This window comes from Hordeum vulgare, chromosome 7H (genome assembly GCF_904849725.1).
Source record: "Hordeum vulgare subsp. vulgare chromosome 7H, MorexV3_pseudomolecules_assembly, whole genome shotgun sequence".
NCBI lineage: Eukaryota > Viridiplantae > Streptophyta > Magnoliopsida > Poales > Poaceae > Hordeum > Hordeum vulgare.
In genome coordinates, this window is record NC_058524.1 from 25,298,708 (window position 1) to 25,311,985 (window position 13,278).

A 13,278-nucleotide genomic window follows, 5' to 3' on the forward strand; every position below is an offset into this window, starting at 1 on the left:
ATGATGCCAAACTATATTTCAGCTAGCTGAGTTATAGCAAAACCGTTACTTTATTTCCGCCGCAGTATTTCGGACTACCGTCAAGCGTACGTGTGCTTACCATATGACCAGGCATTTCTCATTCGTTCGGTCTGATAATATACGTATAAAGCAGGAGGATATGGGGGAGAGCCAAGCTGGAAATATATAAACTGAAATGGTGCTTTCAGCCGCTAGCAACGGAGTAGAACAACGTTATCTATTCTCCACCCCTAATAATCCGTAGCACATGTCAACTATCTAGCCGTTGACATTATATCATTATCCCATCTCCCTCGCGTAGTACAAACCCATTAGGAGTAGTACGTACGTAGTACACATGCAAGTACACAAAGCGCAAGCAGTATAGTACTCGAAACTGAAATGGATGGAGACGGAATTGAAGCCAACCTATATATATATATATGGAGTATATAGGCAGGGTGGGCGTGTGGTGTGATGCATACATTTTCATCATCAAGCTAATAACGATCATAAGCTAGATATATAGAGATGGCGTCGGGATCAGCAGCAGCAGCTCCGGCGCCGGCCGTCGTCGCCGTGACCGTGGCGGCTGCGCTGCTCCTTGCCCTGTGTGGCTCGACGGAGGCCCACACGCAGTTGGGCGCGTACAACAAGACGTGCCCACAGGCGGAGGACATCGTGTTCAAGGAGATGACCGCCGCCGTCGCCAAGTCGCCCGGCCTCGCCGGCTCCCTGCTCAGGCTCTTCTCCGTCGACTGCTTCGTCGGAGTAAGTCAAGCTCATTCATATATAAGCCAAGCTATATATCTACGTACCTATCTATAGAGAGCTGTGGTGTGTGGTGCGCGCAGGGTTGCGAGGGGTCGATTCTTCTGGACTCGACGGCCAGCAACACGGCGGAGAAGGACTCGCCGCTCAACAAGGGCCTCCGCGGCTACGACGTCGTCGACGCCATCAAGGCGAAGCTCGAGGCGGCCTGCCCCGGCGTCGTCTCCTGCGCCGACGTCCTCGCCCTCGCCGCGCGGGACTCCGTGCGAATCGTACGTCGCCGTCCGATCCGAGAGCTGGCTCGTCTCCTTAATTTGCATATATATTCTCATCTTTATCTGATGGCTGATGTCTCGCGCGCCTCTGCTAGACCAAAGGCCCCTACATTCCGATCCCGACGGGGCGGGAGGACGGCAACAGGTCGTCGGCCGCCGACGTCGCCCCCAACACTCCCAAGCCGGACGCCAGCGTCGCCGACCTCATCGCCTTCTTCGGGAAGTTCAACCTCACCGCCAAGGACCTCGCCGTGCTCTCCGGTGCGCACACCATCGGCAGGGCTCACTGCTCCGCCTTCTCCTCCCGCATCTACAACTTCACCGCCAGCAACAACGTCTCCGACCCCACGCTCGACGCCAACTACACGGCATCTCTCCGCGGCCGGTGCGCCGCCGGTGACCTCACCACCCTGGTCGACCTCGACCCCAGCAGCGGCACGACGTTCGACCTCGGGTACTACAGGGGCGTCGCGGCGAGCAGGGGCCTCCTCTCCACCGACGGCGCGCTGCTCCTCAACGAGGACACCAGCGCCTACGTGATGCGCCAGGGCAACGCCACCGCGACCGCCGAGTTCTTCGCCGACTTCGCCGCGTCCTTCGTCAACATGAGCAAGATCGGCGCGCTGACGCACCACAAGGGCCAGATAAGGAGGCACTGCTCCGCCGTCAACCCTCCGTCCGCCTCCTCCCTGGCGCCCGTCACCATGGGCGCGCACGCCGCCGTGCTACTCGCGAGCTCTCTCGTCTCCATCGTCGCTCTGGCGCTTGTGCTCTAGCCAGTATGGAACTTGCATTGTGTGAAGTGTGTTTGGTTTGGGTTTGTTTTTATGTGCTGATTCCTTCCTATAATTTGTCTCGATTGCTTTGCTGTGGTAAGTATGGATGCATCATGTCAAGAATATTGCCATTGGCTGATTTCTGAATGTAAGTATATATTGCAGTTTGCGAGATCTCTGATGGTGACCGTCGTTATGGCACTTGTACCCGTTGTAAGTTTGATGAGTGTTGGAATTCAAGTTCGAGTATGAATAAAGTCTAACCAGTTTTCAATCAGTTTTAGACAAAGAAAAAGATATAGTCCCATAGCATTGCAAGAATCCTAAGGTCTGGAGGAGGTAGTCAAAATAAACCCGTTGTTAAGGAATATAAATGAAAATTACGAATCTATTAATTTGAATTTGAAGTCAGCAATACGGCCACCATGGTCAAAGATGTCCATAATTCCTTGAGAACTAAACTTAGGTCTTCTCACATTATGTGTTTAACCTGGTTATCATATACTTTTTGGCAATGAAGATAATTTTTTTAGTAAATAAAAAATTGTGTGTTAGTGCTTCTTTTAAAGTTATTTGCACTAGTAAATAATCGTGCATTGGAGGAGGTTTTGGTACATGGGCCTACGGTGGTTCCCCATTCCATCCCAAATGTCTGGCGATGATTATTGGAAGTGTAAACTCTGCGGCGACTATCGAGGTGTGTGCTACGAGCCTCACCTACGAGACGGCAGGTTCTTCACCATTAAGTTTGACGAGACTTTCGAAGTTTGTACGGTACGCAATGATGACAAGTGTTTTTTCATAATTAAGCATGAATTCTATTTCTTTGCTTCAACGTGTAATTTCTGTTTTATACAATTCGACTAGCTCATCCCCTACCATGCAAGAAGGTATATCTTGGAGAGGCCCGGTTTCGAAGACCACGAGAGTATGGAGACGAGAAAAGCTAACCTGAGGACTAAGCATGATCACACATTTCTGATCAAAGTAATAAAAGCAGTTAATAACACAGATTTAGGGTGCTTAAATTGGGAAGCTCTTTGCAAGGCATATGGATTTCAGGACGATATGAAAATAACCTTCGATTTTTGTCCTGAAGATCATATTGAAGGTAAGATCGACATTTGCGTGGATGTTGATATGCTTCCTGTTTTACCTTCATGTGAGTTTGTCAACTATATTTATCAAGTAATTTGCATTCTGTATTTAAAAATAGTTGGTGTTCATCCATAGTAATTTCGTTAATTTATGATTTACAGATTATTTCGTTTCTTTGAGTAAAATATGAAAATTAATTGACACGACACACTATACTTATGGATCACATCTAACTTGTGAGGAGAATGATGTTCTTATCAACGTTGTCCTTGGTGTCCTGGTTGGTAGGGACAACTTCCCGTATAATTTGGGAATTGGCCCAAATCATATATTTTACATGCCACTAGTGCATAGGTTGATGGCGGATGACATTTGCTGAAATATCTTGGTAAGAGTTGATAATTAAGTACACTACTATTGCATAAATGATGTTGATTACATTGCTAACTAGGCTACTATTATGTTCTTCAACAGAAACTTCCAAATGATGTTGTGCCTCCGTCGATGCATGGCGAAGGTGATATGACAATTAAAAGCCCTATGAGGCCCCAATTCTCTTTTCCATACTCGACTGAGCGCAAACCACAAAGACGGCTCCAAATTAAAGGACGGAGAGAAATAAAGAAGGATCACAAGCCACAAGTTAGAGACCGTTGGATCTCTCTGCTACATCACGGAGACATAGGTGTTATTTACATAGGAGAGAGGACTAGGTCCTACGAGAGAGAAGTTTTTCTTGTTTTATGACATCCAACCAAGTTTCCATTCCCACTCGTAGCATTCTCGATCCCACATAAGTTTGTGTTCCATTATTCTTTAACAATTGTTAAATCCGACTAGTTAACATTTCTAGCACTAGTGTGTTGATTTTTGGTGTGGAGTTTACTGAAATAGGTGATTTTCTTATGTCGTGAAGGATTTTGTGACACATTGCAAATACGTATCTTTTTGGCTGTGTACATATGAGCCGCATGTTGCAATGATTTTGGGCATCACATTTTTTTTGAACTTTTAACAGCAGGAGAGGCTCCTACTTCATTATATTAATAGAAGTAATATAATTACATGGATATTTACATGGTCATGAGATGAGCTGAAGGAGTCTAAAAGCAGTAACAGACTAAGTGCAGATTCTAAATTACAATACTAGGAATGAAAGGTTCAATCCAATCAAAAAGCTTTTCTGAACCATAAACGTAAGCTTCTGGAGGTTAGCAATTAGTTATCTCCTCCAATCCAGGATGGAAGGATGAAGGATCAATGTGATCAAAGCATAGTTTGTTCCTGTGTTTCCAAATATTCCAAGCCACGAGGATAATGATCTCCTTGAAGAGAGGTTTGTTCCATGCCAATGCAACCTCATGAAACATGTTTTGGTAGGATAAAACAGTGCTCCAAACAGGGCTGGTGCACACATTCACGAGGCCCTTGGGCAAGACATCAACAGGGGGCCCTTGTTGTCTCTGAAAGCTCAAAATATTTTCTATTTGAAAAGCAAAGTAAATATCTAGTGCATAGCATAGACGTTGATCTTTGGATTTTAAAATTGACAGTACAATTTATTTATTGATAAGATGTACTAGACCATGATAGTAATGAAACAATGTAATACCACATAAACTCGCTTTCCTAAATTTGAACAATGGATGCTTCATTTTGTTCTGCAAAACATATAACCCTATCCAAATTGATGCTAGTTAAAAAAATGTATTACCATCACATAAAAAATTGGTTTTCAACTTTCCATGCTGGCTGGAATTATTATCACCACCGTTCATATCATCTTTCATAGCATATGTATTCCCAGTCAGTTGCTCTTCATATATAACTTACTATGGCCAGTTCCGTGGGGGTCTCTAGAAGAAGAAGAACTACTAGTTCTGAAAAAAATTGTCAATCGATCCTTTTTGGGTTTCTACTGCAGGTTCATCTTTGAGCGGCCTTTTACTGTTATTTTTACCAGTTAAACACTTTCTAGACGACATGCCACTAAACAAGAACAATTAGCATATAAAATGAGTAATACATGGAACAAATGCACCTAAATAGGGAACGAGAAGACGACACCAAAAACTGAATAATTTAGCCCATTCTGCAGTTCACCTAATCTCCTGACTCCAGAGAACTCTCTCACACTTAGATCTAGTGAATATCGAAAGAACACCTATGCAGGAAGATGTGAACTCGTCGGTAGAGCTAAATAATTGAGAAGGAACGGGACTATGCACTATGGGAAGGAACAAAAGAAGAACACATATCGTCTCCATGTGGACCATGTCTCCAACATCCAGCGATTTTCGTCTTTAATCTCCATTAATGGCCGGCGACAACCTTGGAATCGGAAACACACGGGAGCCGCGGCGTTGAGTCTAGGCTTTTGCGATGTGGAGGAATCGAGGAGAAAAGAAGAGAAATATTAACGATGGGTTTTGCCTCACGGATGAATGGGTGCTCTGTTCTCTCGATATATTTCTTGGGCTTCTTACGTAGGAATGGGGCCCCTGCCTTCCGGTGGCCCAGGGCGGACGCCCCGTTTGGCCGTCCTATGGGCCGGGCCTGGCTCCAAACTCCAAAAGATATGTAATGAGGCCCAACATCTGGTACTCAATTCACACATACAAAAACAGATGTTTGCTAGTTTCAAGAGGTTCACCAGCACAAACAACTACAAGAGTGATCATCACTAATGTTGAAGTTTCTCCTACAGAGAATGCCCCTTGAGCTTAAGCTGTCCATAAACATGAGCCAAGAGAACACCTTATGTTGCATAGTGCACTTGGTTTTCCAAATCTGTGTGATGTACTTGGGTGGCTCGGGATCTTTGAAACATAATTTGTAGAAATCCCTCGATTTGTATTGAACGTCACCCCAGCGAATGATCCAATTGTCCGCAGTATGATCATCGATGTTGTTCTCATTTTGCAATGGATGTGTTTATGCTGCAAAGTTGTTCTCCCATTATCGCAAACCTTGCCTTCTATGTTGGGTATGTTGTGGATGTTCCTTTTCCGCTGTGATTTGTTTTGAGCAGTTGTTGTTTGTTCCATACATAAAAGATCATGTATGGGGGAAAATGTCGCGATCGAGACCGATGGGTGCGCAAAAACATCGCTGATTGGACCCTACAAAAACTAAGATTTCTAAAATGAAATTACACACCTATTGCAGACGCCGTTGGTGCCCGTGATTTGTTGCAAGATAGGTAGTTATCTAGCAGTGTTCCTAATTTGCTGCATCTAGCTACTGACATTAATTGTCTAAGTAGTTAATTAGTCCGACACGCACACACTATTTCCGTGACTACATTCCCTCGCTAGGACATTGAGTGCACAACGCTAGTGAGTGGTCCACAGTGGGAATGAATGGACATGTACACACGCATGCAGCTGCCCCGCGTGGTTTGTTCCGTTTGAACTAATGATTATCACGTGGGGTGCTTCTCATTCACACACAAAAACATATAGTCCATCCATTCTTAAATTTATTTATTTTTTAAAATTCACTAAAAAATTATATATGGATGTATATAGATGTACTATAAAATGTAGATTCACTTATTTTGCTTTGTATGTAGTTTTCTAATGATTTTTTTTAAAAAAAACTTATATTTAAAAATGGAGGGAGTATAGATTCACTTGTTTGTCTCCACGCTCCAGCTATGGCTATGACTCCACAAAAATTAGATGGAGGACTCAACTCAGGCTGTTCCTTTCTACATTATGCAATGTAGGTTTCACTCCCTCCGTGTGTATGTGTGTGTGCGCGCGCATACACATACACACGGGGAGTCACGGGGGTGTCTGTATGTGCCTGTGTGTGTGAGAGAGAGAGATTGGGGGGGGGGATAGGATAACGTTTTGGGTCCATGTGTAATGTTTGTTGAATTATTTCTGCAAAACAGAACAATTATGCTTCCTCAGTGAAAAATACAAAGTTGAGTGCCATAAAAAAATACAAACAAACAGTCAAAGGAGAAGAACATGTACATATAATGTATTCCTTTTTTTTTCTACGTTCATGAAAGCATTTCTGGCAGGCAGTATCATATGTTCTCAGGAGTTAAACTGAATATCCAAAACTTGATACAATAGCCTGTTCACTTTTGTGTGACTGTGTGGGTGTTTCTCTCTTGGATTTAGTCCCACATCAGCTATAGCTGGATAGATAACACGACTTATAACGGTGGGTTGTCCGCGTAAGAGGCTAGAGTTTCGGGAGAAAGTCCAAATATAAATGGGTGTTGCTCTCCGGTTTGGACTGCTAGACGCATGTCGGTCGAAAAAGTTAGAATCATAGTGTTAGCCGATCCGAAATTGGTAACACTCTCTCGGTATTTTTCAAGCAATTAAGATCCTGCACTCTGGCCGGTGGTTGGCCTTTTTAAGGCGGCCTGCCTCTCCTCTTCTGCTTCCCGCAATGCATCTGCAGCCAGCCAGCAAGCAAGCACAGTAGCCAGCCCAGCTACCCACATTTTTCAGTTTTTATGCGTACTTCGTGCTTGCATAGTGCCAAGCAAGAGATGGACGCCGAGCCTCGTCGGCAGCAGCAGCAGGAGGAGCAGGCGGCGGCGGTGAAGGAGAAGGACGCCGACGCCGAGCCCGTCCACAACCACCGCGGATGGAAGGCCATGCCATACGTCATAGGGAACGAGACGTTCGAGAAGCTTGGCACGATCGGGACGCTGTCCAACATGCTGGTGTACCTGACGACGGTGTACCGCATGCAGAGCGTCGACGCCGCCACCCTCCTCAACGTCTTCTCCGGCACCAGCAACCTCGCCACCGTCCTCGGCGCATTCGTCAGCGACACCTACCTCGGCCGCTACACCACCATCGCCATCTCCACCTTCGCCTCCTTCCTCGGCATGCTCCTGCTCACCCTCACCGCCGCCCTCCCCTCCCTCCACCCCGCCACCTGCGACGCGTCCAAAGGACAGCGGCAGCGGCAGTGCCAGGGCCCATCCGCCTCCCACTTCGCCGCTCTCATGGCCTCCTTCTTCTTCCTCGTCGTCGGCGCCAGCGGCATTCGGCCCTGCAGCCTGGCCTTTGGGGCGGACCAGTTTGACTCGCGCACCGCCGAGGGGCGCCGCGGCATCGCCAGCTTCTTCAACTGGTACTACTTCACCTTCACCATCGCCATCATGCTCTCTGGCACCGTCATCATCTACCTCCAGAGCAGCGTCAACTGGGCGCTGGGGCTCGCCGTCCCCACCGTGCTCATGGGCATCTCATGCGTCGTCTTCTTCATGGGCACTCGGCTCTATGTTCTTGTCCGCCCCGAGGGCAGCCCGTTAACTAGTTTTGCGCAGGTCCTCGTCGCCGCCGCCCGCAAGCGGCACCTCCGGCGAGCTCGTAGCGTCGCCGATCTGTTCGACCCGCCTCATCGGAGCAAGCTCGTCTCCAAGCTGCCCTACACCGACCAGTTCACGTGCCTCGACAAGGCGGCCATGCGGACCCCCGAGGACGCGCTCTGCTCTGACGAGAAGACGCCGGCGAACCCATGGCAATTGTGCACGGTGCAGCAGGTGGAGGAGGTGAAGTGCCTAGCGCGCATTATCCCGGTGTGGTCATCGGGGATCGTCTACTTCGTGGTGCTCTCCCAGCTCGGCACCTACGTCGTGCTCCAGGCGGCGCAGACCGACCGTCATGTCAGCAGCGCCATCAGCTTCCAGATCCCAGAGGGCTCATTCATCGTCTTCTCCATGCTCTCCCTCACGCTGTGGATACCCGTGTACGACCGGCTAGTAGTCCCAGCGCTCCGCCGCTTCACCAAGCAAGAAGGCGGCATCACCCTGCTCCAGCGCATCGGCGTCGGGCTGGCGCTCTCCGTGGCGACGATGCTGGTGTCGGTGGCAGTGGAGCACCGGCGGCGTCGCCGGGCCACCATGATGTCGTGCTTCTGGCTGGTGCCGCAGATGCTGCTGGCGGGCCTGTCGGAGGCGTTCGCCGGCATCGGGCAGCTCGAGTTCTACTACCGGCACTTCCCGGAGAACATGCGGAGCGTGGCGGGGGCGGTCTACTACCTGGGGTTCGCCCTGGCGAGCTACGCGAGCGGGGCCATGGTGACGGTGGTGCACCGGGCGACGATGGGGCGGGACGGGCGGCCGGACTGGCTGGCGGAAGACCTGGACCAGGGGAGGGTCGACCTGTTCTACCTCGTCACCGCCGCCATCGCCGCCGTTAACTTCGTCTACTTCGTGGCCTGCGCGCGGTCGTACAGGTCCAAGGAGTTTGACGCCGGCGACGATGCCGGCTCCCACGCCAACGGGGATGGCGTCGAGCTCGTCGACGGAAGACCGGAGAAGTTTGTTAATGATGCGGCTGTTTAGTTTAGTTGGTTATTGGCCGTGATGCATGGATTGTTAGATTAATGGACATGAATCTACGTATGTACTCCCTCCCTTCCGAAATATAAGTCTTTTTAAAGATTTTTTTAAATGACTACATATGAAATAAAATGAATGAATGTACATTCTAAAATATGTCTATATTCATCCGTATGTAGATTTATAGTGAAATCTCTTCAAAGACTTATATTTAGGAACGGATGGAGTATGTACTATGTATACGGTTGTGGTAGAATTATACAGCAGTCATGCAAAGATGGGAAGAGCACAACACAAGAATTTATCATAGTTTTAAATAACCGACTATAGCCGAAAAATGGAGTTATTTACTCAATACCATCACACTTGAAGCTAGGATAACATGTTAGTATAAGATTTAAGTCAGCTCACACAAAACCACTATCCTAATGCGTAACGCGAGCACTGATTGTATGGTAAGCTCATACAAACAGCAAAACTGATAAATTGGGTCCACCTGTGAGGCTGATGTGGCATGCTTGTGGACAATATGTTGAGTTGGTCGATGGTCCCACCTGTAAATGACTCAAGTGTTTATCTGTTATTTTTTTCTTCAAGGCATTTCAACAAATATATAATGGGCGTTCAATGACATCTGTACATCTGCACACTTCACGCCGCCGGCGCCGCTCGTCACCTTTACCGGTCGACGACCATCTGAGACGTGGTCGTGCCCGTGCTTGCGGCGCCGCCGGGAGGCCCTAGCCGCGCTCGTGCTTGCGGTGCCCGCCGGGAGGACATGGTCGCACCCGTGCTCTCAAGCTATGGTGGCCACGCCCGTGCTCAAGACGGTGCACCTGCACGCATGCCTTGTCGCGTTCATCGCCTTACCGTCGTGCACCCACGCGCCAGAGCTCCGGGAGGTGGCGTTCGGGGGGTCATGGGGAGCGGCGGCAAGTCGTCTGCCTTTACTTGGAGCGCCAGTCGGGTTCTCGCTTCGGGACCGATGGAGGCCCACGGATCCGTCGGGGATGGCGGCGACGACGCGAGGTCGCCCGCACCGATATGCTTGCCGTTAGCACTCTATGCTTTCCTGCGGTCAGCGCACTGCCACCGGCCACCGTTGTACGCCCACACGACCGAGTTCCTGAAGGTGGCGTCGGGGGAGAGAGAGAGAGTTGGGAGGAGGTCGCCTGCGCCCAGAGCTCGGCTGCCATGGCCATTGACCCCTCAGTTCGCATGGGCTTGGTCGCTCACAAGCTCCTCGACGCAATGCTTCATAGAATTAGAGATGGGATGAAAATGACCATGTAGTCAATGACAGTTGGGACCCGCATTTCATCTGCCATCACAATTGGTTAAAGTTTTTTGTGCTTGGTCTTTGCCATGTCAGCCAGACATACGGGCCGCACCTGTCGGTTTGGCTGTTTTCGCAGCCAAATTGACCAGACACTGCTCCGCGTTACATATTAGGCTCACAACTGGTGATTTTTTGTGACATGACTTAAATATGATACTAATCTATTATCATAACACCAAGTGTGATGGTTTTGGGTAAATAACTTTCGAAAATGCTTTTTGGAGCACGATTCCATGGCATCCTTTATTTTTGAAAAAATAAAAAATAAAAATTTTGGTTAAAAAAAACTAAAAAAATATGTAAATACACAACGATGAAATGTACATGTGTGTAAAAATTCAGGACGAAATATCTAAAAAAAAATTATGGACTTTTGGGATGAATAATATTATGTGTTAAAAAGCCACAAATTTATCTCTTTTGCACAGATCTCGTTTTAACGTATTTTGTTCTAAAAATTTGCACACATGTGTATTATGGCTCCATGTATATCCACATTTTTTTTAGATTTTTTGAAATCTAAAAATATGAATTTTGTTAAATTTTGGGTTTCCAAAAACAGGTCTTCATGGAGCCCGAGCTCCAAAACGTCCTACTCTATAGTTTTGCTATAGCCTTTTCAACCAGGGCCCGTTAAATGATATCATGTATAAATAGTCCGTTATAGCTGATTTAGAGGTTCACCGTTATTTGTCTTATATAGCCCACTATTTAAAGCATTAGAATTTATGCAACTATTTGAATACACCGCTGTAAAACACATTAGAGCATCTTCAATAACAGCCCCAAAAATGCTCCCCATGCTAAAATATTCTTTTTTTAGACGCCTGACAGCTACGACAGAGGCTGTAAAATTGTGCGCGTACTGAAAAGATTTGGACACACGCTGAAAAACGCTATCCCGTGCATTATATCTGGTGCGCCGGTTTACGCACAACAAACTCTGGACTGTTGTAGGTGGGGCCGCTGGATTGGACTGCATTGAATGCCGCACTAGCGCGTTTCTATTGGAGATGTTCCGGTCCCACGTTTATGAGAATGTTTGGTACATCCATGCAGATTATGATCAAATTGTTCAAAATATGTGGCAGTCTGGGTCTGGTCAGGGGGGGTCTGGAGTATTGCATATAATCTTGCTGCATGTAAGCAGTGTACTATTAATATTTGAGGATGTCGGCAGTGTATGTATCCATGAAGGAAAGAAACATCTATGGCTTAAAAATATCCAACGCATGTCGGCAAAGATTTAGCTATTAAGGAAGTGATGTGTCTTCAGGAGAATAAGTGCATGCATGAGCTGTACATGCGAGTACTCTCTTCGTCCGAAAATACTGATCACAGTGTATTTTACTTTTAGATATATCCATTATTATAATTTGTGTGACGAGTAATTTTGAACGAAGAGAGTAGTAAACTTCACTACGTACAGTAGCTTCTAGGGTGTGTGTGCTGGCTATTCACGTGCTGTTCAAGCACAGCTTGTAATCTCCTATGAGAAAAGCTATTCTCCCATGCACGGAAGGTACCGTGGATGCATGCACCGTTGATTCTAGGGAGGAAGGAAGATCAGAGGGTCTTTCTGGCAGCAATGGTGGAGTAATGATTCCGCACCCAATGTCGCTGGGCCCAAACGCGTCTCGTATCTGTTCCGAATTAATGCGTATCTGACAGGATTGGTGAAGTATTATACAGAACAGTGCCAAAAAACTTTAGAATAGACTGTGCTAGCTTTTCGGGCGGGCATCTCGACGCCACAACGAACGGCCGGACCATGCACTGGACCTTCCGTGCATTGGAGAAAATCCAGTCCTTCGGCTGTAACTCACTCAGTGGCAGTGCTAGAGCTTGTTTAAGCTAGTTGGAGCTGAACAAGCTTTTAAAGTATTCAAACACATGAGCTAATATGAATTAAATGCTAACTAACTCATCAAAAAACTAGCCCTAAAAAAGGTGTTAATTAAAGCTAGTTGGTGATGGACAGGTAAAAATAATAATATTTTAACCGTATCAGATCCTCTCCACCTTCCTCGTCTTATCCTTTCCTCTCCATCCTTCCGTATCGCGCGCCGCTCGGCCTGCTTGTCCCCGCCAGCCGCACCCGCCAACGTCGCCCCCGTTCGCCCTTCAACGCCGTCCCCGTCCTCCTCCAACTCCCCACACCAGCCCGGCCGCCCTGTTCGCTCGCGACCGTCCCCGCCGGCCCCATCCCGCCTGCCACAGAGAAGCCAGAGATGGAAGAGATCATCTGTGAGCGGAAGGAGGCCACACAAGAGCCGATCCCAACAAATCCTGGATAAAAACAGTCAAATGGTTGAAAAAAGTGTATTTATTGTTAAACTAACGTTTTCATCCAAACATCATCAAAAGCTAGAGTTAGTTTAGGATTAGTGTAGAGCTAGAAACTAACTCTAATCTTTAGCTAATTTAGAGTATCCAGATAGGACGAGTGAAGAAGCAAGCCAGTTTCAAATCTGATCTAGCTAAGTTAGAGTATCCAAATAGAGCCAGTGAACAAGCAAGCCAGTTTCAAATCTGAGTAGTACTAGCAGTGACCATCTCTAGTGCATGTATGTGTGCGTATAGACTGCGCGCATATGCAGCTCCAGTTTACTCGAGTCTACTCCTGCTCGTGATAGCCGCTCTTTGATCCTGTACTTACATCCCCACAGAAGCTAACTACTGTACTTGTTAGCT

General features: G+C 47.4%; 2 protein-coding genes across 2 annotated transcripts; both read left to right on the forward strand.

Moving 5' to 3' along the window:
* The first annotated feature begins 469 nt into the window (after window positions 1-469).
* LOC123410648 (peroxidase 1-like) lies at window positions 470-2,096 on the forward strand. The gene is made up of 3 exons (XM_045103589.1): window positions 470-771; window positions 855-1,043; window positions 1,142-2,096. Exons 1-3 carry the CDS (start codon window positions 532-534, stop codon window positions 1,820-1,822), a joined length of 1,110 nt encoding a protein of 369 aa, XP_044959524.1. The 5' UTR covers window positions 470-531; the 3' UTR covers window positions 1,823-2,096.
* A 5,164-nt stretch (window positions 2,097-7,260) lies between these two features.
* LOC123410520 (protein NRT1/ PTR FAMILY 2.11-like) lies at window positions 7,261-9,357 on the forward strand. Its single transcript, XM_045103467.1, has one exon. The coding sequence runs from the start codon at window positions 7,404-7,406 to the stop codon at window positions 9,246-9,248; it is 1,845 nt and encodes a 614-aa protein (XP_044959402.1). The 5' UTR covers window positions 7,261-7,403; the 3' UTR covers window positions 9,249-9,357.
* Window positions 9,358-13,278: the final 3,921 nt, after the last annotated feature.